The 26755-nt window shown below is 37.1% G+C and overlaps 1 protein-coding gene across 9 annotated transcripts in view; it reads left to right on the forward strand.

Annotated features, from left to right (window-relative positions):
* The window catches only part of Mier1 (MIER1 transcriptional regulator), a 50381-nt gene that overhangs the window by 2827 nt on the left and 20799 nt on the right, over positions 1-26755 (forward strand). Inside the window, exons 3-10 of one of the 9 annotated variants that reach the window (XM_052176870.1) lie at positions 989-1062; positions 10268-10292; positions 10426-10462; positions 14021-14166; positions 22511-22669; positions 23278-23410; positions 24010-24074; positions 26130-26202. In XM_052176870.1, the coding sequence (XP_052032830.1) occupies positions 989-1062; positions 10268-10292; positions 10426-10462; positions 14021-14166; positions 22511-22669; positions 23278-23410; positions 24010-24074; positions 26130-26202 (712 nt within the window). Of the gene's footprint in view, positions 1-985; positions 1063-2123; positions 2223-2514; positions 2601-10267; positions 10293-10425; positions 10463-11503; positions 11563-14020; positions 14167-19904; positions 20006-22510; positions 22670-23277; positions 23411-24009; positions 24075-26129; positions 26203-26755 lie in introns of those variants that run through there. The other 8 variants (XM_052176867.1, XM_052176864.1, XM_052176863.1 and 5 more) reach the window with 8 other exon arrangements.

Here is a 26755-nt window from a genome sequence, read left to right on the forward strand (position 1 = left end):
GAAAAGCTTGGCCGCAGAACTTCCTGACAGATCTTACCTGACTGAGGATGACAGGCCCTACTTAACAAAAATAGGGCTAGTGAATTGTTACACATACCAAAGGGGTAAGGAAAGGTTTCCAGAAGGACATGGCTTTTCTGAAGGTGGCTTCTTAGACTCTGATCAATGGGATTGTGGAGAAAATGAAATTCAAGAGAATGAAATGAGCTCAATACTAATGTGTTATGTCTGACCTACAGGATTAAAGCTATTTTTCCTCATCTCTAGAATGTCTAGGAAACACCCCAGTACACTTTATTTTTCTAAGACGGAATATGTAGAGGGAATTTTTCCCCTACAAAGGATAATGCCATTTAAAGGTAATAATATTGATTGGAAATATCAATCAACTAAAAGGCATTTAACAGTAAGTGCCTGGTTTACTGACTGAGGGCTCACTCAGTAAGTAGCTTAAGGAATCTTGAGTCTGCTCTTTACCGTAGTTGAAATTTTTGTTGATGTTTTCACTGAAGAATCAAAGATTCAATAGACTAAAGCAAGTTGTACTATAATATTAAAATTCACCAATACTCCAGTTTTCCCTTTAATGGCCAGCGAAAATCCACATATATTAACCTTGCATATTTTAATGCAAAGTCCTCTTTCATACCCCGGTATAGCTATCTCTGAGCCCTTTATTATTTTTACTTGTGCCCACATACATTGTTTTTTGTCTTCAGGTTTTTTTTTTTTTTCCATCCAGTGAGAATTATTTAGATAAGAACTGACATTTTAAAAAGTCCAAGGTGGTGCTTTAACTTAATAAAACTGTATCTGTGCTAAAATATTTATTCTCCTCCAAGAATTTGTGGGGGGAGGACGCTTATATAATAATCTTTAAAATAAAGTGAAAATACTATAACAGTGCAGTTAATGGTAAGAATTGTTTGTAGATTTGGGAACCTTAAAGTTTTCCTTTCTCTTCTTTCCCTTGCTTTTCTTTCAGTAGAAAATGTGCATCAGATGTTTATGTTTAATTGGTTTACAGACTGTCTCTGGATTCTTTTCCTGTCAAATTACAAGGTAATGTCCTTTCACTTAGCGGCTACTTCATAGACCTGTCATGCAGTTTATTCATGCACAAATTGTTATTGGGCTTAAGACTTTCAGGTTCATGTCCAGTGTTTAGAAATGGGAAAAGGCTTAATGGACTTTAGAATTTTAAGGAAATAGAAATAATTTCAGAAATCAGCATTCTCCCATATTGCATTATAAGTATAATGGCTAAGAAAGTTGTGTGTACACATTTGTGCAATGTATTTTTAACCCTGGTATATTCCTTAGACTGATTTCTGGTAGTCATTTTTGAAATTGCATTAAGAATCCTTAATTATGTCTGAAAAAATGCTGGCCTTAAAAAAAAAAAAAGACTTTTAAACTTACTGCCCGTTTTAATATCTGCCTAAATTATCTACTTTAGGAGACTGGATAAATCATTAGCCCTGGACATTATCTGTATGGACCTCAAGGCCAGTTAGGAGTGCATCAAAACAAACTTTCTACTTGCAAGTATTTTAGGCGTTGCAGATATGTACGTTCTGTCCCCATACAGTCATGTAGGCATATCTATAGAAGAGCATTACTTTACATTTGAAACTTTTGTGTAGTTGTGCAAAAACTCATCCATTGCAGAGCTGTGTTGCTACTGGCATCACAAAAAGTGAGGAAAATGTAACATTCTCTGCTTTTCATCTTTGTGCTCTGCGGACCTGGGGAAATTAGAGTTTTCTTGCTGGGAATCACCAGGGGAAGTATTTGTCAGTGCGCGCTTCGTGCTGCTGTCGTGTCAGGGCCACATCTCTTTTCTGGCAAAAGCACTTCAGAAGTGACCGGCTGGTAGTATAGGAGGTATTTTCTCCTGCATCCTGAGTACTCAGAGGGGGCCTCTCCGGATCTCGCCCTCCCGGGCCCGCCCCTCGCGTGCTCCCCGGGGACGGCGGCCGCGGGATCGCGCGCTCCCTTCTCCGCGCGCGCCCGCCGGCCTCTCCCCTCCCGTCCCTCCGAGCGGGGCGCCGCGAGGGGGCGGAGCGGGGTGTGGTGGCGCGCTCGGGCGGCTCCTGCGCGTTCCCGCCGAAGCGGCGGCGGAGAAGGCAGCGGGAGCCCCGCGGCCAAGGCGCACATCCGGGTTCTGGCCGCGACCCGCCGCGGCGATGTGACCCGGTGGCGCGGCCAACATGGCGGAGGTAAGAACGAGCGCCCCTCCCCGGTGGGGCCTCAGTGGAGGGCTGCGGGCGGGAGGCGCGGGCCTGCCAGGGCCGGGCCTGCGGCCCCGCTGCCCACCTGTTGTCCAGCCGGGCCGCTCGGCTGGGCTCCACGAAACTTAGTTGGGCGCTGAGGCGCCGTCGGACTTGAGGCAGTTGGGAGGCGGCTGCTGCGAGAGGAGCAGGCGAGGGCGCCCGTCCGGAAGCCGCCCATGGCGCAACTTAGCCAGCCGGCCCGCCCGCGCGGCCCGCGGACTCCCCTCTGCTTGCTCCCGCGAACTTTCTTCCCTCGCGAACCCAGAAGTCGCTGCTCCCGCCAGCCCGCGTCACCACGCCCGCGACTGCTGACCTGCAGTCTAGGTAGGGGGAGAGAGCAGGTTGACACACCTTTGATTAATTTAGTAATTTTCCTGATAGTGGATTGGTGAGCAGGAGAAATTAACCCAGTAGGCCCTATCCAGCTTCAAACTTGGGGCTCTTACCCCTGGCAGAACCTCCAAGTTTCTTTTCCACGCTATAGCTCCTGAGCCGACTAGGCTAAAAACTTCCAAATCAAAGGTGCCTGTAATTACTTACCTTTTATTTTGCTTTTCTTAGAGAAAACTTTTCTTGTTTCTCTTGTCCCTCTGCTATAGGATAGAACCCAAGGTTCTTGTGCAAGGCAGATAAGCAAGCAAGCACTCTACAACCGAGCCACATCCCTCCCCAGCCTTAGCTTCATTTCCTAGTAAACAAGTTCCCTTGGTTAGAGCTCTCGGATTGGTAGGAAGCAAGTTGCTTTAGTTGTAATTAGATCTTAGAATGTGCTGTAGGGAATTTTAATATTGTGTCTGTTTTTAAGCCGTTCTGTGGTTCAATTTTTAATCGGTGAATTTCGTTACTATTTATTGCCTCTGAGTTTGTATTGTTATATTTGGACTTTTTTGGATATCTCTTGAGGCAAGTCGTGTAAAAACTTGATTAATAAAGCAGTAAGATTGCTAAACATCTTCATGTTTTTCTGTCAAGGGCACCCAAAAATAGATTGAGGAAGTATTTGATTTTATTTACCACTTAGCTCTCAGTTTTCAGCTCCTTCATTTGCTAACTGAAGTAGATAGTGGCTACTTTTATTTATACATTAATATCCTTAAGCCTTGGAGTACAGAACATAAGTTGATGCCATTCTTGTACTAGTCAAGCTTCCTGAAGTAGTTTTTAGTGTGTTAACTTATTCTGTTATAGAATGACCTTTAAATTTTTATTTTTATTTTTTTGCTACTAAAGGACTAAGAGATTTTATGGTAGCAGGACTGTTTGAGAAGGCTTAATGTTACTTAGAGCTAAAATGTAGTAGGTGTGTTTTATCGTCCCCTGCCCCCATTTGTAGTTAAAGAATTGCACGACCATGAGTAGGGAACACATTACTTTGACTTCACTTAAATGTGCCTGGGTATGATCCACCAGCCTTTTCTGGTGGGCTTCAGTGCTTGTGAGATCTAACTCCTGTGCAGGAAGTAGTGTGTATAGCTGGATTTTCAGGCATTTTATAAGCTAACCTTCACTGGACCCTCGTTTGCTGAGAATCCACTGGATATATGCGGTAGTTGCTACGCTGCTGTTCTGTGGCCTTAGGTCTGTGTTGTTAGTACAGTCATGCTCTACATCAAGTTATTGATACGAAAGTACTGAAACCTAAAGAAACGTCACCAAAAAATGAGTGCCAGCATGCATTTTTTTTTGTTCTAGAAATGAAAGGGGGCTGCATTACTGGGGAATTACTGCATTACTGTGGGAATTACTGCATTACTGTGGGAATGGGAGAAGGGTGCTGCCACTGGCCACTTGTTTTCTAGTGTGGCTGTTCTTCTTAGGTAGTATCCATCATGTGGAGAGGAAATACTTAAAACTGGCAGGAAAACCTGGATGGGTCAATTTTAGGGACTTGACTTTTGTTTTCATTGCATTGCTTAATGATCTGGTATATATGTTATATTCTTAAATTGCTTTTAGGTTGCCTCTTGCTTTGGCTCTGTAGGATAGACCCCAAGGATCTCCTAAACTTAGAGAAGTGAAGGAGCTCTATGTGTCAACAAAAATATCCTAAAATAGGTGAAGAAAAGTAATAATTTATAATTTTCCTTGTCTCAGTTTTTTAATAATCGAAGTTTTTTTTTTTTTTTTTTAGAATAGTAATTTTGGAAAAAAAATTAGTGGCAAGATGATTGGTTAAAAATGTTACCTCTGTATAGACTGTTCATGGGATTATTATTTATGATGTATGCAGTAAACATTTTGCATCCTGAACTGTTGTGCTTTTGATTAAGAGAAGCTGGGGAAGTGTCCATTTATTTGGTAAATGTAAGGGGACTTGACGCTTACTAAAGAAGCAGGGCTTCAGACCAACTCTTAAGTATTCTGCTCATATTATGTTGTTCTCCCCCACTTCAGAGAATGATTCTGACACTATTTTCTAAAAGATACTTGATTTGTGAACTATAACTGGCATTAAATATGACTGGAGTAGGTAGCAGTTCTTTTTTATACGGATCTGGTCATCTTTGTGAACTTATATAGGAAATATATATTTAGTGGTTCTTCAGTTGTGGTAACATTAAACGAATTTGTTGTGCACAAAATTGTTAGTACATGTTCCCCTTCGTAGTTCTTTTTGGTAATATTTCTCAGTGCTTATTATCCCTTAAGATTACATACTATAAGGTTACTGAAGGAGGCTCTCCTAGTTATACCAAAAAGGAAGAAATTACAGAGTAGTCACAGTTTTACAAAATCAGTGAGGAGGGAAAAAAAATAAGGGGAAGAAATAGTTGATCCTTAGGGCTTTTTAAGGAGTGGTGCATGGACTTTTGGGAACAAAGAATTTTGTCATTTAAATTTCAGAGTATATAAACATACATGGATTCCAGAAGAAGAAAAAAAAAGCCACAGTACAACTTAAGATCAATTTTTCAGCTGAACCTCACATCGCTAACAAAATATTTAAATGGACTTCCTTAATGTATTAGTTTAAAGTAAATATTTTCAACAATAATGCATTTACTTACTATCATATCCATCCAGCTTTCTCTCTCTCTCTCTCTCTCTCTCTCTCTCTCTCTCTCACACACACACACACACACACACACACACACACACACACACACACACAACCCATATTCCTTGCTTAGCATTATTTGAGTTTACTTGGATTTTGGTTTGTGTGTTTTTAAGGAATTAGATTGAGTTCTTCTCTTCAGGGTTTACCTTCTTTCATAGCAGTGAATAAAAACTGTAAACAATTGTCTATAGTGGTGATGAGTTAGTTTCATTTTCTTTATTATTTGTTCCTCAAAGCTATCCACAATAGGAATTCCAGTGCTGCATGAGTCTTAAAACACTTAATTTGGTGGGACTAAGAGCCAACACACTTGTTAATAACCTAGGTTATTAATAAATAAAAATAAATGAAATGAGTTAATTTAAGGTAATGTTGGTGAACTAATCAATTTCCCATATAATTTAGATGCAAACAATGCTAATGAAGATACGTATGTCTTTATAAAATTTCTTGTTTGATATTCTGATCAAGCATGGTATGGTTTCAAAAGATTAGCACGTGGCTTCAGAATTCATTGTGACTTAACCATTGCTTGGGATTTTCTGTATAACTTTTAAAAGTGTGTGCGTGTGTGTGTGTGTGTGTGTGTGTGTGTGTGTTTCTAAAGAAGGCCCTACACAGTAACGTCATGCCAGCTAGCATAACCTTTTCCTCTAGTCATAAATTGGAAAAATCAAGCCAGAAAACAATATTAAACTTACCCACCCTTTGAGTGGTGCAAAATGAAAGTAAACCTTGGTTTTAAAGGCACTTAAAGAAATGTAAGGCTTTTCACCATAGAGAAAATGAAACTGATTCAGTATTTATACACTTGTTCTCTGTGTAGAACAGTCAAGTCCCAAACCCAGACTTCTGGGTTCCTAGTGCTTATCTTGCATGATGCTATTCTAACTTTGCAGATCACCTTCAAGTGGTTTGCAGAGGACCTGTATTCTTGAGAAGACAAATTTAAGTGATATACATCTGTGTGGGGGACAGTGGAGTGGAAAGCTTTTGACACTGTGGTGTGCATCCTGGAATAGGATGCCCCCACTCCCTCTTTGCTTGGTTCCTCCATCCTTTATGAATCTGACTCATCAGCAACCTTCTAAGAACGTGATGGCAACACTTAAAGAAATGGTGATAAAATTGTTTTGGGGGCTAAGTCACTAAGGGTTTTTTGTTTGTTTGTTTTTTTTGTTTTTTACATTGAAGATACAGTGAATCTTAGAACATGATCTTGTAGAAATAATAGTAATATTCTGTTTAGTCTCTTTTCTAGGCTTGGTTTTGAGTCTCACAAGTCAGAGTTTTCTGTTTTAGAAAATTACAAAAATAAAGAACTGAGCATGGCTGAAGCCCTGAGGTTAGAACAACGGGCCTTATCAACCAACATTGCACAGTTGTGCAGTAGGGAGGCTTACTGGAACAGTTTAGCAGAGTTCCTGCTTTCATGTCAGCCTTTTGTTATCTTTGATGTCCTCTTTCTAGTGTTGATGCTTTCTATCTTACATAGACACTTATGTATCAAAAAGACTAACTTTTTAAATTATAATTAACAAGTAGTTAAAAGTACTAGTTTTAAAAAAGATTTTAAAAGACGTAGAATTCCACAAAACAATCCTCATTTTCTTTTTAAAAGGAATGAATAATACATGGAAACAATTAAAAATTAAGTAATATCTGCTTCTTGATTCATTCCCTGAATGTAGCTATTACTATTGATTTTATTAAACTCCCAATATTTTTTAGTATTTTCTCTCTTTTATCCCAAACTCACAATCTGTTGCATCATTTCATTACAAACTCATGGTGTTATGTTGCTTGGAAGAGCTGTGTGTCATTTTTAAACTATATAAATAATGAATTTAAAAATTTTACCCAACTCTTTGCTTTGAACAAGCTAGGGTAATAAGTAATACACAAACATGCATAAACACATATCTCGATATACGCATCTAGGTATAATGGTAGACTGTGGAAGTTGGTAAAAGATACCTTGAATGGTTACACTCATTCTTAATTTTTTGCAATAATAATGTTCAAGTCTATTTTAAGGACATTTTAATCCTCTAATTCTTTTTGCTTATGCTCATAATTTTTTTTTAAATATTAAAAGCTAAATGATCTAGCTTGTCTTGGAGAAGATGGTTAAATAAGGATACTAGTTCCTAAAGAAACTTAACTGTTAAGCAAGATAAGTACCAATTTGTTTTTATATTTTAAACATGCTTTGAGCTGGTAAAAAGATTTTAGAAATAGAAAGTAACAAGGAAAGAAAAGAGAACAGAGAGGTTTGCCTTGTCTTAGAGGCGTGAGATACAGAGGGATCTTGAGAGATAAGCCTCCTCGGCTCTGCCTTAAACGCCACCCTTGTCTTTTCAGTACACGCCCCAAGTTTACTATTGTATGAAATGAGTGGACAGAGGAGGTGATGATGCCACATTTATGATTAAAATAAAGTAATTCCATTTGAGAATGTGTAGTACTATGAGTGTAAATTCTGCTGTTCTCTTTCATGTTATTAAAATGTTCTCATTCTATATTGAAATCCATGTATTGTGATACTAAACTCTAGTTCATCTCAAAAGGTAATATTTTTGTCATTTGAGTAAAAATTCACAGTAAGAACTTTTAAAATAAAAAAAAAGAACTTTTAAAATGCTTGTTATCAGCAGGTAATGATTTAATTGGATGCAATTAAGTTACAGTAAACTAATCTTACCCTTCCCTCCTAAACTGATAAAATTTTATTTGCAACATAAAGTACAAAAATGTATAGACACTTAGCATGTCCTGTCCCTCTTCAGTTTGTGAATGCTACAACAAGCCCAGTATGTCTGACAATATCAGCTCTCTTTAAACATTAATAAATGTGTTCAGTGGAGCACCCTCTACTCAACAATGGTGCCAGTCCTCTAGACATAGGCCCCTTAAGGAAGAGAAAGTATTGAGGGCCTTTTTAAAATTTCAAGCGGGCAACTATTTGCTGATAATATCCATCAGTATGGTATTGTTACTGTTGGCGAGAGGTTTCTTATAAACTGAAATATGTGGATTCCATATTCAGTGTTTCATTATTGATAATAGCTAATGCCATTAAACCTTTTCCTGTCCAGTATTATTACTGTTAGGCAGAAGATGTGTGTCTTACCATCCCCACCCCCCAAGACAGGTCTTACTGTATATTTCTGGCTGGCCTGGAAGTCTATGTAGACCAGACTGGTCTCAGATTCACCAAGCTCTGTTCTCTTCCCCCTGAGTGCTATAAAGGTATGCTACCACACTTAATTGCAGAAAGTTTTGTTTTTTTTGTTTTTTTTTTTTGTTTTTTTTTTTTTTTTATCAGAAAACTGTAAAACATTATTGGAATGTTTTAAAAAAAATGTTCTGTAGGTTTCTCTTTGAATCCTAATCCATAACAAATTGTGGATGTTTGTACCATATATTATTTGTTTCAGACATTTATTTAAAAAGGGAAAGGAATATCAGACCTTTCTTTGGTACTGATCAACTTGGTGCCAAATGAAGTCATTAAACTGTGTAATTGTCCAAAGGTTATGCTTTATAGTTGGGATAAAGATTTTAAAATGTTTATTTGCTGGATAATTTGTGTGGTGTGTATACCCGTTTTATGTCAGAATTGTGTGACTCTGCCCTTTTATGGTTATAGTATTCCTTCTGGAGCATCCTGCTCTCCAGCTTCCCATCAGAGAAACCAAACTAAACACTATTAACTGTTCTGGCGTAGTGTAGAAAATGCATAATACTGCCTACAGTTTTAGGGTTTGTTTGAGGATGATGTTAGAAAAAACATGCTGAGGGGATGAATTATTCTTTTGTAGAAATTTGGAGGTAAAAAAATTGGACCTTTGCAAAAGTGTGCCTCAAAAGAAGCCAACATAGATCACTGCTGGAATCTGGAATGCTGCACTTACGACAGTAACATGACGTAGGCAGCTTTCAAAATGGAGTTAAAATACCTTACACAGATCTGTGTAAATCCCTAGCCTTGAAAACTGAACATTTTCTCCATTTGTTTATTGCCTTGCCTCTTGGCCTTGTTGTGTTTAGTAGAAGAAATAACTTTATATAACATGCTCCATGTTTTGCTAGTGATTTCTGCCTGCTCACAACATCCATACCTAGCTCTGGGTAAATTGACATCTAAGTTCTCCCACGTTACTGGATTTGTCTAGAAGGAATTCCATGTTTAAAGATGATTTGTTTATAATTTTAAGTTAGCTAAATTGAGATAAAATAACCACACTGTCCAGTGGCAATTAGTAAAAGTAGTTGTTACCAATTTTATCTTCATATTTTTCCATTTGTGGTTCTGTTACTGAGTGAGCAGCACGGTGATAGTGTGGTTAGTGCTACTGCACACCTGTAAGCTCTGCACGTGGGATGCTGCGATCAGTTCCAGCCTGGATTCAGAAAGACCTTATCTCACTAGAGGCTGAGGTGGGGACATAGTTGTTGGTAGAACACTTGCCTGGCATGTACATATATGAAGCTCTGAGTTCTGTCCCTAGTACCATGGTGGTAGAGAAGTAGGATTTTCTACCTCCTGTTTCCCATTCTTTTTTTTTTTAAGCTTTAAAGATCATTTGCTAGCAAACTTGTGTATAGTTATTTCAGTATAAATAGAAGAATACCTATTTCTAAAGATTTTAAGATCTAAAATCATACCTGTTAATTCTCCTATATTTTTGAGAACTGTATTTGCTTTTAAAATGTGAATTAATTCTATATTACTAATTTTTGCTTCTAAATCGAGAATGTTTCAGGTTTTTCTTTTAGGTTTAAGCATAATGGAAGGGGAAAAATTTTAGTTTGTGTTAGACATTAAAACTGAATGTTGTTTTGGTGTCATTAGTCAGAGTAGTTCTTACGATGTTTATGAAGGTATACTACAAAAAAAGGCTAATTTGTTTTCTTTTCCCTTCAGCCATCTGTTGAGTCTTCAAGTCCAGGTAAGTATTTTTTATGTGTTTTTATAGTCCTGTTTGACTAACATTTGTCCTATTAACATAAAGGCTAGAGGAGCTAGACTACTGTCTGACTTGCTTTTCTTCTGAATGCTTCTTTTTCTTTCTGGGGAAAAAGAAATGGATGAAATGTTTGCCTGCCCATGAAAGCACAGGTGAGGCTGCCAAGCCCATCTTCCTGCCTGCCTGGGCTCTCATTCCCCTCTCTGTCCTCGCTCATCTTCTTCCCTTCCACTCCTCTCAGTTGTTCTGTGTGTTTCTTACAGTTTAAAATTGCTATTTAATTGAAAGTATATGAAATAATACTTTTGAAAAGGCGTTACCTTAAAGATACTCAGAACATTTTATTTGAGAAAAAACGGTTCACATATTTACCAATGAGGGGAATAGTAAAGTTAGCCAGCCATTCAGCAGGAGTTGTGCTGTAAACATAGATTTGTTTTTAGATCTGAGTATGGTAGGTTCTATATATACTCTTAACTGTTTCTCTAGGATTTTTATATTCTCCTTTATATTCTCCTTTCTGAACACATTGTTGTACTCCTCAGATAGGAGTCCTCTGAGGTGTGTTTTATTTGAAAATATTTCACATATTTAGCAAAAGCATAGCATCACGTTGCTGAATTTTGAATATTGAAGCAATTGACATTTGTATTGTAATTTTTAGAAAGTTTCTATGTGCTTAACATGAATAGTCCTTTTTAATAAACCAGGATGCTTTCTATGAACATAAATTGTTATGTTCTGGAGGTTGAACTTAATCTAAATAATCTAGTATTCACTTTACATTTGCCCTTATCTTTATTGCAGCTAAAAATTTCTTTCTTTGTTTGTATGCTAGAGTAAAATATATTGGTCTTTGTGACTTTTTTTTTTAACTTTGTAGTTTGTAAATGAGTCCAGGATGGTAGGAATTAGAAGTAATCTGAGGTCAGAAAAGTGTTATCACTATATTGGTTGTGGGATATTGAGATATTTCCACTATTTTTTTCTTTCAAAACCACAGAAATAAAATTTACTGGTTCCTAGTGTCTATGTAATACTTAGATTCGCTAGTCTTTAGATTTTTCTTTTCAAGGCATTCATCAGTAAGTTTATAGATACCAGGACTTTAACAGGAAGAACATTTGTTGCTATGCACAATTGCAAAGAGTTACTGAAGTTGATAGAATTAAGTATCGATGCTTCCCTCGCAGGGAGGAACACGTTTAACTCTCCAAGTCTGTCCTGCTCTTCCTGGTCTCTGTTCCTGGAGGTCAGTGCTAGCTGTCATAGTTCCATGACCCGTGAAATGACTTGTCTGTAGGCTTAGTAAGTGACAGCGTGTAGACACAGTATATAATCCTTGTAAGAGCTATAGGAGGAGATGGGTTGATTTTTGTTTTTTAAGTGATTAAATAGGTTAACATGATACACTACCCTAAAGTTATCTCTGTGCCTTTGAAAAGATGATAACTTTTTAGTAGTCCAAAAGTAGATGACAAAGTAGTGATTTATCTTAACTCCATAGCAAAATACTTGTATGAAGCAAAAGGTATCCTTCTAGCATCTAGCAGATGATAAAAGGATGTTTAGTTGCTGCATACCAATAAGGTAGTAAGAACTCATACCCAACAAATCAACTTAAGGCAAGAAAATCGTTAAAATTGCAAGTTTATATGTGGTATTTATCTGGGAAAAAAAGTTGGAATAAAAAGAGAAGCTCAATTACACTTCAGCATTTAGTATAGAGGGGGAGGGAGATGATGTGCCTTCAGGTGGAACTGTCACAAATGATGACAAACGAAAGATAAAGAGTTGAGGTAGGTACTTGATTTGGTTCTGTGTTCTAGCGAGTTGTAATGATTTCTGGCAATATCTATACTCAATAAGAGTTATATTATGCTTAGGTTAATAATATCCAAAGAGAGAGATATGGGGATGTAATTTTTGTGTGTATGTAGGTGTTTTGCCTACGTACATATGTACTGTGCATGTGTGCTCACAGATTTCAGAAGAATCCTCTAGAACTTGAGTTAAGGTGGTTCCTGGAAACTGAACCTAGGTGCTCTACAAAAGCAAAAATCATTAAGCCATCTCTCCAGCTCCAGTAATAAAGCTTTGTTTTGTTATTTTTTTGTTTTTTAAAGAGTCTTTTGGTCTGCAGGGGTGAATATAAGTGTAGTTTGCTCTGTGAAAATACTTCATTGTTGATTGCTAAATGTCAGAAGAAAAGTTTCAGGAAAGTGAAAGAAAAGATGATAAGACCAAAACTCCCCTTAATGGTCCTTAAGTCATGCTCTCATGTGAACTTTCCTGTTCAGTAGTTTAACTGCTGGAATACCACTGAAATTAAGATAGTCTCTTATGAGAAATTAAGACAGGATGCTTTTCCATTTTTTTATACAAATCCTTCTGAAACTCGCATAATGACTAATAACTCATTTTCATTAAAATAAGTATAAAATAAAATTGAATAGCATTTATACTTATTTTATATTTAAAAAGCATTGTGTCTGCCAGATGCTTTTCCTCCTGTCAGGGTATACAGGTCACACATGGTAGTAAACTTAGGTGCTCCTTAAGTGTTTTTTGAGACAAGATATGTAGAGGACTTAGGGGAAGTTTGGAGTACAGTAGTTGAAGTTACAGCTAGGACTTAGTTCCATCTTAGCTGTCACTGCTGGCCCTGTATTTAGAAGTGCTGCTTACATTCCTTAAGCCTTGCCTCTTTCTCCCCCTTCCCCTTCAAGTGGGGTGAAAATACTTACCTATACCACTGCTTGAGTTCTGAGATATTTGTCAAATAATTGTGCATATTATTTGGCACACAGTGAAAGAAATGGTTCTAAAAAAGGAGAGATTTGACTAAAAGACTCAGATCCATTGGAATGCCCTGGTTTCTTTATTCTTAATGATTCTGTTAAATAGAGTGAGACAAGGATGCTGGTCTATCTGTTAATGCAGCTCTTAGCAGGGCTCACTTGTTTATAAGCAAGCAGTGCTTTTCCAGACTGAAGTCTTGGCTTGGCAGTATTTAAAATGTGGGAAATGTCTACAAAACACCCATATTCCCAGCTTCTCTTGTCTATTTGAGGGTAACCCTAGCATTACCCCCAAGCCAGGCTAAATATTGGTTAGGATATACAGTTCCTTTGAGTTATTTGAAGTACCTTTGATAAAAATTTTATATATTGTCTTAATACATTTTACTCCTAGTTATTTCAGATCAAAATCAAGTTCAAGATAACTACTCAAATATTAAAATGTTTTCAAGATACTGTTGTGATATAACGTGTATTTTCACTAGACAGATGTTGCTTAACAGCAACATTCTGATAAACTCAGGTGGTTGTGCAAGTATCAGAGCATATCTCTGATACCACATACTGAGACTGTAGTATATGCAGCCTGTCGTTGATCTAAAGTTGATTCTGTGATAGATGATTGTATTTTCTGGGACCAGAGAGACTCAAACATTAATTGGGTGATTAAAGCATTGTTTTGTTTTGATTTTTCCTCCACACAAAAGACCATTTTTACTTGATACAGCTTTTATTTTTCTTTATAGCATGATGAGTAAAGATAATGTTTTAAAGCAGAAACATATTTACTGTGTCTTTTTTTCTGGTCCTTTTTGACATACATCCAAATAAACTGCATATGTACTAAAATAACACTGGTGAGATTTACTGAATCTGGCTTACCATACGTCTGGAAATGTTCTTTACTAGGAGGCTCAGCAACATCAGAGGACCATGAATTTGATCCATCAGCTGACATGCTGGTTCATGATTTTGATGATGAGCGAACATTAGAAGAAGAAGAAATGATGGAAGGAGAGACAAACTTCAGTTCTGAAATAGAGGATCTTGCAAGGGTAAGTGACCTGTACTGGGGTGAACCGGTACAGCATGTGGAGAGGGGGACACTGGAGACTTTGTTCTGTTTATGCTGGAAATTTCGATATAACCATAGGTGGGATATTTAACATTTGAAGTTGAGGCTTTAAAAAAATGGATAAAATAAAGGAATTCACTAGTAATTTTTGGTAAAACATACATCTGTGTCAGAAATGGACCATGAAAGAATCCTCCACATTCTCTCAGGGTCTTTTTCTTCAGTTACTTCATCTTTTATTTGCTCTCTTCGGGGTGAGTAGATGCCCTAAATCAGTTTCCTTCTTTAGTTAAAGTTCTGGATTGTGTCTGTCTCTTGCTATCAGGATTACCTTTGACCTTTATACACCAATCAGTCCTTTTCATGTTGGAGAACTTTTCTCATTTGTATTCTCTCTCCATTCTCTGACTTTTCCTATATTCCCTTTTCAGTGTTCTCTGCACATTCTTTTTCATGTAAAGTTTAGATTTTTGTTTTGGTTTGTTTTGGTTTTTCTCTGTGTAGCCTTGGTTGTCCTGGAACTCACAGAGGTCTGCTTGCCTCTGCCTTCCTAGTGCTAGGATTAAAAGTACCCATCATATATTATTTTGATTATTGGTGCCAGGCCTATACTTCTGTTCTTTTCTCTCTTAGAATGTACTATGAAGGTCAGCTGCATCAGAATGTGCAGTAAACTCTTAACTACAGCAAATCTCCCTAGAGTCAGCTCCCAGGCTGTCTACATGTGCACAGGGCAAGTTTGAGCCACATGCATATCAAGTCTAAAAACTACCAAACTTGGTAGTTCATGGTTTCTGCTTGGTGTTTTTTAGTTTGTACTTCTGGATTAACATTAATATTTCTGGTTTCATTCGCCAACCTGACTTTTTCTTTAGACGTTTAGCAAATACCTCTAAAATTGTATACATTCAAAACAAAACTTAGTATTCTGTCATTACATGTTCTTTCTGTCTATAAAATGTTACTTTAAAAAATACTTATTTATTTACATTGTTGCGTAAGTCTGGAACCATGGAGAACTCTTCCTTCATTACCAACGTTGAGTTTATAAATAAGCCTATCCCTCCTCTCTACTAAAATATCTCCAACCAGTTCTTGCTCCATATCTACCTCAGTAGGTGTTTTTCCATCCTAAACTATTATGACCACTTTCTAAATTGGTTTTTCTATTTCATGTTTTATTATATGTCTACTAATATATTTCCATTCAGTATCTGTAATAAACCCTTTTATTTCAACCACCTATAACTAAAAGAAAATCTGGATTTCTGTTTTTTTGGGAGGGTTGGTTTTTTCGAGACAGGGTTTCTCTGTATAGCCTTGGCTGTCCAGGAACTCACTCTGTAGACCAGTCTGAGCTCAAACTCAGAAATCCCCCTGCCTCTGCCTCCCAAGTGCTGGGATTATAGGCATGCGCCACCATGCCTGGCTAGATTTCTTAATCTTGCTGCAAAACCAATTGCTTGACAGAACTTTTTACATTTACCACAAGCTACCCGTTAGGCTGTGCCTTGCTGACTGCTGTTATTCTTGCATTAGTCAGTTTGTTCCAGCCTTGAGATTTACTTGACACTCTGGGATCTGGATTCTCTGTCTTCTCTGGGTCTAGTGTTGTCATACCTGCATGCTGTTTATATGCTCTATCCTTATCAGTATGGTTTAGTTTTGTTTTCTCACCACAGCTCCTACACATTTGTATCTACAGGCAATACCTATGTCCTTCATTAATTTCACAAGACAAGCTATTGTTGTTTAATAAAACTTGTGTGTATGACCTAGTATACTCCATAATAAAAGAAGTGTATAACAGAAACAGTGCTGGTAGAAGAAAATGGAGGGTATTACTGTTGTAATTATCTGTGTTTCAGAATTCAGTTGGGGATTTGAAAGGAGTTCTGATACCATTTAGATAAATCTTGCCAGAGTCCTGTTGGGATCATTAGTTACTAAAACTAGTATTATCCACAGGGCCTACACAAATTTTTTAAACTTTGACCAGAGAACAATTTATTTTTGGTGGCCATATTGCAAATTAATTATTACAGAGCCTCTCACTGTATTTGAGGTCAAGAACAGTTAAAAGTAACAGGGTAGCCAGTCATTGCTATTTTTTTCTTTAGGAAATGTTAATTTAAATCTATAGAGGTTAGAGAAGGGAAGAAAAAGAGAATAGAACTAATCCTATATGTTTTCATCTCCAGCAGTTTTACAACTCAGAATCTCCTGACTTTCATAACCTGAAGCTAAACAGTGTGTTAGATTTCATGGAATTACAAACTTTATAGCCATGAATCAAACCAATTTCTTTTAAGAAATAAACCAGTTTGTCCTACTGATTTCTCATTTGCTTATATAGAAGCAAGACAGGGGTGAGGCTGGGGGTGGGGTGGGGCGGGGGTGGGGGTGGGGCGGGGGGGGTGGTTTCATTGGAGCTTTCGTTGTTTGAAGGTTGTCCTGTTTTGTTCGTTGTTGTTTTAATATATTTATGAACAGACTTTTCACAGTTATTTCATTCACAAATAAGCAGTAAATTTGAGAAAATATCTCTTTCACTATATTTGAGTTCTTTCAGATCAAAATCAACTGAGTAAAGATAGCTATTTAAAATTTTTCAATTTTTTAACTGTTTATATGAACTTTGATGTGTGTGGTCATAGCTGTGTATCGTCAATATAAAAGATGTTATGTAAGTCTTACATTTACGTATTCTAATAAAATTAGATGAAGTGGTTAAGAGTTTATTGTGATATTAATAGGAATGTTAAAATTATTCACATAAAGTTTATGAAGTATTTGTTTGCTGTGAATTACCAGTACCAAAATTTAACCTTTTTCAGTGCTCTGTTAAAATTCAAGAGACCAAGCATGAGCACACTTGTAGTACTACAGTCAGAAGAAAGATTACTATTAACTATATCAATGTATTTAAATGCATTGTAAAAGAAAAAACCCTAAACAAAATCTGTACTGAATATACACCTTAAAGCCCTGGACACATTTCCAGTTAAGCACCAAAGCCGAGGGCTAGGGATTCACCAGAGTGAATCCCTATTCACTAGAGTACCTCACTCACTCCTCCTGAGTGCATAGTCTTCCCCTTGGAGGGAAAGGTGTCGGCCAGTCCTTACCATGTCACTTGTCCGAAATCTCCTTCTAGCCAGTGTCCCCTTAGCTTACACAGATATGACTGCCCACTTACTGTTAAGAGTGTTTACACAAATTATTTCCTAAAGTACACTGTAATGTCCATCTGTTTGTATTCACTATGTCTGTCTTTATTCCTCATAGTCTTATCTACTCAGCCCTTATCTCAGATTGCATCAGGGTAATGAACAGTTTACCTGAAGTCAGATTTCGAGAAAGAAAATATATGTGCATATATAAGTAAGTAATCAAGCCAGTGAGTTAGGAAGCGTGGGTACATACTTTTAAAATTACTATTTCATAAGCATTCAACTTGATTGACACTGTTGATCTTCCATCTTTATAAAGATGATAACATAAAGTACTTGGCACAGTGTCTGGCACATGATAAGTTAAATCTTAGTTGTATCATTCCTACTGTTGTCAGAGAAAGCTGATGTACAGCTGTGAAAAGGTGCTTGCTATATGCCTGTAGCTTTTGTTCTCTGTTGTCCTTTTTCTATATCCTTGCTCTTGGATGGAGAATAAAACACTGTTTCTTCATAAGGTGCTTCAATTTAAGTTGAATGAAATCCCTTAATACTTGGTAGAATATAGACTTTAATAATGAAACTACCTATGATGTTCTGTAAAATAGGTTATTACCTTAGTACAATGATGTCCAATAGAGTAGGGCCACTCAGCATCCTCTAACCTGCTGTTATATGCACCACCCCCATTCCCACCCTATTCCCAAATATGCAGATGATGCCTACCAGTCTTGTTAGAAATCACACACACACACACACACTCACATACTCACACACACACACACACACACACACACACACACACACACACGATGTCAGAGTCAATGTTCTTTGACCCAAGGTTTAATGTCTTCAGTATTTGTTTTTCCATGTGTTCACTAAGAAAAATGCTGGCACAATGCTCTGAAAGCCTCGGAGGAAGCTGTATTGTGTTCACCTTTTAGCTGAGAGACTAGAGGAATCCATCCAATAAAGCATCAGGGATAGATCGCTGGGAAAGTAGTGGGTTGCCCTCTCAGAGAAGGTCTGCCTCTAAAACTGTCTCTAGTTACAAATAAAAATGGACTTCTAGATGGCATGTACTTTTAACTCTGACACCCATAAGCTGAGGTAGAAAAGACTATGCATTGGAAACCAAATTAGGCTACAAAGTTAAGTTCCAGGTCAGTCTAGATATAGTAAAACCTTTTCCCAAAGGACAAAAAAGTGTGTAATACTAGTAGGAACTTATCTGTTCTACCTGCATTTATGCTTTCCTGTTTATCTTTTTTGTTGTTATTGTTTGTTTGTTTGTTTTGACCGGGGGTGGGAGGGTCATGGTCTCAACTCATGGAAAAACAACTCACACCCCAGCCTGTCTCTGTACTGACTGTGGAGTCCAGGCTAGAACTCCACAGTTCTGCTCCAAGGCCTAGAACTTGAAGTATTCCTTTTGCCTTGGTCTCCCAGGCATTGATTGTAGACCTATGCCAAGTTTTATCTGAACTTTTTAATAGTCATGTTCCTTGTATGTTTTATCAAATAGAATATGGAAACTTGGTACTTGTGTTCAGTAAACTAGGGCTGTGAACATTTCCATTTTTTTCAGCCATCAACCTTTTTCTTTTCCCCACCCCCCCACTCTGGATAGTGCTGGATAGTGACTCAATAATTTTTTCATGTTTTTTATTTAGCTTTTTGTACTTCTTAGTTACTCTGGAAAATATATTAGCTTAGGTTGCATGCTAATGAACAACCAAGAATAATTTTAATGAGTAAAATTGACCACAGAAAGTAATCATGAGGATCAGACCTGGACAAAAAATGGTCATTTAAGAAATCTAAGTGTGCCAGGAAGTGGTGGTGCATGCCTTTAATCCCAGCATTTAGCAGGCAGATTTCTGAGTTTGAGGCCAGCCTGGTCTACATACAGAGTGAGTTCCATGATAGCCAGGGCTACACAGAGAAACCCTGTCTCAAACCCCCCCCCCCCAAATAAATCTAAGTGTAACAAATTAAATTTAAAAACAAATCAAACCAAAACCCCACCACATCTGTGATTAATCTATTACAGATTCCTATATCCTTTGGAATAATAATGGGAAAGGGTATAGTTTTTATTTACTACAGAAAGCATAGTAAATATGGGAAGTTTTTCTCAGGGGGGTCTGCTTTTTTAGTTTTGATGCTTAAGTGACGTAATGACTGTACCAGTTCTGTCACTGATCCCCCTACTTGAGCCCCTTCAGGTATTGGCGAAGTCACTTTTCACCCCACCTCTGCCTTTCCTCCTTTAGAATATTGGAGGTGTCTTGAGATTTTTGAGAAATAATATTTCAGGAGTAGGGTTGTCCTTATCTGCTACGGTAAAGAAAAAAATCTCTGATTTAAGTATTCTGTTTTTCAGAGTGAAATTCCCTTCTATACAGTTAATATGTCATCTAACCTTTTGCAAACTATTTGTCATACTAGTAAAAGATTTTTAAAAACAATGTATAAGCTTTATTAAGCTTTATTTTCTCTCACTAGAAAGGCTGATTCACTGGTATCTTATCCTACACCTGTGAAATTAGTGGCCTTTTGTACTCATGAAGAAGCCATACTTGGAAGTTTTTAAAACTGCAGATTAGAGATCCCTCATCTAAGACATAGGCCAAGTTACTATAGGTAAGACCAACATACTGTTCTGTTGATAAGCTTTCAGCTGTCAGGACCCCTAGTGGGGGTTGTTTACTGTTCTAGAGTGGACCAAGTACTGTGGTCTGTTCAGAAGATGTTAAGAGTATTGCCATTTAAAGGAGCTCTGTTAAATTGTCACTTAATACTCACTTCAATAGTAGCATCCACTGTCCTAAAAATAGAACAAGAATAAACAAAATCAGTTTATGAATTCTAAGAGCTGGTAAGAGTGACAGTTGCAAACTGCCATGTTAGTGTTTCTTTCAGTTTGATTCTCATGCATAGCTTTAGTGGCTCTCACTAAGTTTATCAGCCTCAGTCGTTAAACCTACCTCTTAACTTGGGCTGCCCAGGGAGTTTAAGGAAAATGACACAAGCTGAGATTAGGAGGGCCAGGCATTAAAGTCTTTAAAGCACCATGTGCTGTATCTCTTTGATTTGCTTCTTTAATATGAATAAAAAAGTAGCAAACGTTACCAACTGATAATGTTAGCTAACTAAGGACACTAAGGGCTTCTGCTACTTTCATTCCTGGGAGAGAGTGAAATCGAAGCACATAGCTCAGGTGCTTGACCACTAAGAAATGCATTGGGAAGGCTGTTACTATGTATGAAGAGTTCCCTTTCTAACCTTTTACTCTTTATAAGTACTGACTCCTAATCTCAATTTTCAGTGTCCTTAGTACAGCTCAGATTTCCATGTGCCAAATCCTTCAATACCTCAAGTATGGTTTTGGTTATACATTAAAATCATATAGCATGGGGGCCTGGAGAGATAGCTCAGTGTTTAAAGCACTGACTGCTCTTCCAGAGGTCCTGAGTTCAATTCCCAGCAACCACCTGGTGGCTCATAACCATGTAATGCTATCTTATGCCCTCTTCTGTTGTGACTGAGAAGAGTGATAGTGTATTCATACATAAAATAAGTAAATAAATAAATCTTTAAATTTCTTAATAATGATAGTAATAATAGTAATAATAACATTATAACTCAGTTCTTTCATCTGGCACAGTGATGCTTTGCTGCATGCAGCCATTCTTTGTCAGATTATAGCATCTACAAATTATTAGACTCTTCAGAACCTAACTCTCTTTCAAAATAAGCTCACAGGTTGATTTACAATGTATACTATAAATATCAAATGGCCTTTTTTTTTCCTATGAGGAACTTAAAGATTATAATTACTAGATTTTTTTGTTTTGTTTTTGTTTTACAATTTCGGGTGTGGTGTTTGTGTGTGTTTGTGCATGTAGCTGCAGGTGCCCAAGAAGGTCAGGGGTGTCATATCACAGGCAGTTGTGAGCTGCCCGGTTTAGGTGCTGAGAAGTGATTGCAGGTCCTCTGTTTGAACAGTAACTTCCCTAAACAAACATACACACCCCAGCATGGAGTCTGAGGAGAGAAAATTTTGTGTTAACAACTTATGCTACACATTCCAATGTATATATTCCCCTGCAGAAATGTGTTTGATATGTGAGCTAGCTGTCTATTGTTCAGTAAAGTACATGATAGGGAATTTAAAATATATTTTCTTTCTTAAAGAGCACCAGTTCTCTAGGTTCTAAATTGACATCTATGTTTTTCTTTAGAACACATAGGTATATTTTTGTTTGTGTGCATATGTTCAGATAATTTGGGTTAGACTTTGATTTTTTTCTTATATAATCAGAATTTGTTGTTTCTGATGCTTGACATCACTTGACTAGTAACTGCCTTCTGCAGAAAACTGGTTTTATTTTCCAAAATAAGGCTATTTATTCATTTTCATCACAGTGGGTATGTCTTTTGGAGTGATTGAAGGTCCTGACTGAGATCCTAACAGACACTAGTAATATTATCAACCTTTAGAGTTAGATGATGAAAATCTTACTGTATTCTGCTGTAATTTGTGTGTTATTTTTTAAGAAAATTATTTGTGTGCCCATGTTTCCTTATTTATGTGATAGAGTTAATGTAATAGTTCTGTAGATATCAATGCTGACAATGATCTTACATGTAGATGAAGATTACTTTAGAAAAGTATGGATGGCTTTGTAATTTAGTGTCATTTTATATATAATTGTGATTCTCCTCCAGAGAACTTTGTCCAAACAGGGGGTTTAATCTCCCTTTCTGGGCTTACAGAATCAGATGACATACTGTTTTCTAATTACTCTTCTTTGCCCCAGATAATTTAGGTTACTGTTCATAATAATCCATATATAAGGGCTAACTGACTGTGGTATGTGGACCGAATAATTGCACAAATTGTAATTAATGTCAGACAATTGACAATGATATATGGACCAATTAGATTTGGTCAGTTTATAGAAATAAAAGAATGGGATTTCATTTTTCCTTTTCATAATTTGAAATTTTTGAACATATTAGACACACATACAAGCGTTCTAAAGAAAGCTAGAAGTGTCAACTTAGTACTGTACAGATTTGTAAATCATAGCATGCAGTCCTAAATCACTGATCTCAGAAACTGACTTATTTTGGTGTATTTAGGAAGGTGACATGCCAATCCATGAACTTCTCAGCCTCTATGGTTATGACAGCAATGTTCGGTTACCTGAAGAAGATGAGGAAGAGGAGGAGGAGGAAGAAGGTGAAGATGATGAAGATGCTGATAATGATGATAACAGTGGCTGTAGTGGGGAAAATAAAGTAAGTTAGTACATGTTCAGTGGTTTTTGTCATACTTATTTTCCAAGTATGTTTCCAAGTATGTTGGATTAGTGAAACCACAGATAGTACTAAACTCCAAATATAATTTTCATAGAAAGATTAAGTTTTAAAAATAAAAATATAGAAAGGGGCGATATAAAAATTGAAAATTCCTTATGATCCACTTTTTTGAGATAAATTTGATTTATGTCGTTTCAGATTTCTTTTTGGTTTGTCTAAATAGTCCCAACTTAAGAAAAACAAATGTTGTTACGTTTAAATAATATATGCTGACTGGCAGCTCTGTATTCGGTTTTTAAAATTCATTTTAGATACATGCGGGTCACATTGCTTTCCCTAATATTAACACCTGATATAAATTCACGTCTTTATCAAAACTAAGAAATTAGCACTGCTAAGCACCTTAGCAGCTATACTCTATAAATGGCTAGAGTTAAAGGTCCCATGCCAGTTCCTAGAGCTAACTTAGAGAATCACGTTACAGTTAGTGTGTTCATTATAATCTTACAGTTGCAGCGAAAACACAATTTGACCAGTGGCCTGCAACAGCATTCTTCATATTGTAAATACAATTGTTTATTCTATAGGAAGAGAATATAAAGGATTCATCGGGCCAGGAGGATGAGACTCAGTCTTCCAATGATGATCCCTCACAGTCTGTTACTTCCCAAGATGCTCAGGAAATAATCCGCCCACGTCGATGTAAATATTTTGATACAAGTATGTATTATTATTGCTAAAGTTAGAATGTAATTTCCACTCTTCTATATTACTTAAAATTCTAATGTGGTCTTATTGCTATTTGAATTAAGTGATTCTGAAATTAAACTAGAGTTTAATCCTTGGAAAGCAATTTAATCCTTACATAGCTGAAGATGACCTTGAATTTCTGATCTTAATGTCTCTCCCTCCCAAATGCTGGCTGGCATTGCAGGCTTGCACTGCCTCCTCATTTCATGCCAACCGCCAGCCAGCCCGCTCGCTCTGTAACCCAGCAGCAGCTTGCCCCGCATGGATAGAATAGAAATTGAAAAGAATTATGCTTTTTAAAATGTACACAGATTTGGTCTTCCACCAGAATTTTGCTACAAAATTCCCAGTGTTTTATATATATCTATAAGGAACATTCTTTGGAAGATACTGCTTTGTCACAGTCTTTGGTTATACAATGTTCATTACTTGATTTTAAATATTTGGCCTAAATTAGCTGACCTTTGGCATATCTAAATATTTGATTGTAGGTATAAAAATACAAAGATAGTATCAGTATGGACAGAATAAATGTCTATTTTATAGTATCATTTTCTTATGTATTCTAGATAGTGAAATAGAAGAAGAATCTGAAGAAGATGAAGATTATATTCCCTCAGAAGACTGGAAAAAGGTATTTTTCCAAAACTTATAGTAATAGTCTTAAAAACAAAGAATATTTTTAATAAATCATATATATTACTGAATTTAACGTATTAACTTTATTGTGACATCTACGCATCTGGTGAATGTTGTTTAAGTTCCTCATTAATATATCCAGCTAAGAAATACATTTATCTTTTCACAAAATAATTGGATAGAATGGGATTTTGCTGAATGTATTGATATTCACACCTATATTAGAAATCCAAATTTCTAATCTAGTCCTGAAGTAATACAGAATTAGAGTTTTGTTGCCTTGTTAAAATGTGACCTTTTAGTGTTTAAGATTGCAGTTTCCCACTCCATGTTGCTTATTAAAAAAAAGCTCAGCATGACTGAATGCAGCGTTGGAGTTTTATATGGGCTGGCTGCTCCAAAAATACAAAACTAGCTTCTAAAATAAATTTGAGACATTAGGGTTTTTCCTTAAAATGTTACATAGCATTATTTAATTAACCACACAGTTAAATTGTAGGATTTAATTTTATGATGTTGCTTAGGAGTTGAACCTCTTAGGAAATCATAGTACACAATATGTGCAGTTGGTTAAAGCAAATCATTGCTGTAGAAGGATGTTTTCCTTAATCAAAGATGATTGCCTGGTCTGACCTCTTTTAAAAAATGGCACCGTTTGAGTTTGTTGTTGTTGTTGTGGACTTTTTTCCCCCATTTTTCTTGTTTTTGTTTTATTTAACCATTTTATGTATATGCCCATTTTGTCTGCATGTGTGTTTGTTCCTGTTGGAACGTAACAGCCATCATAGAGCAACTTTGACTACCTTGAGGAGAGTGCTGATGTTTTCTTTAGGAGAAGGAGCTGTAATGAGTCATCAGAGACTGAGTTATTACCCTCTGCCCCTCCTTTTCTACTGTGTGCAGTTCTTTCCCATCTGGGAGGTGCCAGAGAGTGTATAGATAGATGATTATCTGAAGGAGAATTCCATATAAGATCTGTGGGAATAATTATCTGATCTGGGCTAAGACTTAGGAATATGGCTACTTGGATCTTCTTGGAAGTATAGGTAGAATAAAGTAAAAAGAGGTGCAGGGATTGGCAGCAGAGGGAATCTGTTGTGGATACCTTTAAAATAAAATCATACCACATAGAGGAAGTTTGTCGTGTGTGGTAGTCTCTCTTGAAGACTGACCTTCAGAAAATCTGGTTTTCCCCTCTAGAAGAACAGTGGATTTGTCGTGTTGGGCATGTCTGAAGCTATAGTAGGTAGAATAATAAGACGCCGTCTACAGAGAAGTGACAACAGCAGCAGAGAGGAAGCTCTTTAAACCCCTAGAGTCACCGTACAGCATGTTCATCCCTGTGAGAGATGTCATTATTCACTTTAAAGTGCCAGGTCTGCCTGTTTGTTCCCTATTCCATGAGACATCTCATTGGTGATTTTCAGTTGACTTTCTTGAGAGCCCGTCTCAAATCTTTTTAAAGAAAACCAAGCACCTAACCTCAAGCAAAAGACTTGGTTTGGAAGTGAGTCTGCTAAGTTTCTACCAAACTTTACAAACCTTTTATGGTTTATCTGCTTACCTTAAAGCTCAGACTTAAGGGTGAGTTAAAGTTGCCTGTGTTAAGTAGTGAGCTCTGTCTATCATTAGGGTTTCCTCTCATTATGAGTAGAGACCTAAATACTTCAATTTCTAAAAATTTCCAAGTAGTGCTGATACTGCTGGTACAAAGTTATCCTAAGTGTAGATGCTCTAAAAAAACACCCAAAGTTGACTTCTCTGATTTTCAGGGTACTTTTATTATTTTAATTAAGTAAAATTCACTTACTAATTTTTATCTATATCTTGTATGTCTTGTGTATATTACATTCACCCCTTATTATTACTATTTCTCATCTAGTCATATAAGCCCCTAGCTATTATTAACTCATTCATCCTCACAATACTACCATGAGGTAGTAATTGGTTTTATGACAGAGACCAGAGTCAGTTTACCCAAGAAGATACTGAAGCTAGACATGAACATTGGATGTCTGTCACCAGATCTTTTTTGTTATGTTTAAAATAGGAAATCATGGTGGGCTCCATGTTTCAAGCTGAGATTCCAGTTGGCATTTGTAGATACAAAGAAAATGAAAAAGGTGAGTTAAAGTTAAATATATGAACTTTTGAAGTGTTGGACTTATCCTGAGGGGATGGTGTGAGTTTGTGTGCAGACACACATACCTGTTTGTGCTTATGTGGAGGCCAGAGGTCAAGGTTGGGTTCCTTCCTCTGTTGGCTCTTTGCCTTGGCTGGGAGTGAGTATCTGTTGTTCTACCCCTAATGCCTAGATTAGTTGCTCACTGGTACTCTGGCTTTCACACATGGGGTTGGGCATCCAAACCTGTGTGTTCAGGCTTGCAGAGCAGGCACTGTACCCACTGAGACATCGCCCCAGCCTGGTCTGTTAACTAACATACAAAATGTGATAAGAACATGACAGCTTACTAAAGAACTCTTCATCCCTCCCCCACACCCCAAGACAGGGTTTCTCTGTATAGCCCTGGCTGTCCTGGAACTCACTCTGTAGACCAGGCTGGCCTCGAACTCAGAAATCTGCCTGCCTCTGCCTCCCAGAGTACTGGGATTACAGGCATGCGCCACCACTGCCCGGTTGATAAGCTTTTTCATTTCTGCCTTTTCCTCTTTTGA

This window comes from Apodemus sylvaticus, chromosome 3, assembly GCF_947179515.1.
Source record: "Apodemus sylvaticus chromosome 3, mApoSyl1.1, whole genome shotgun sequence".
Classification (NCBI taxonomy): Eukaryota; Metazoa; Chordata; class Mammalia; order Rodentia; family Muridae; genus Apodemus; species Apodemus sylvaticus.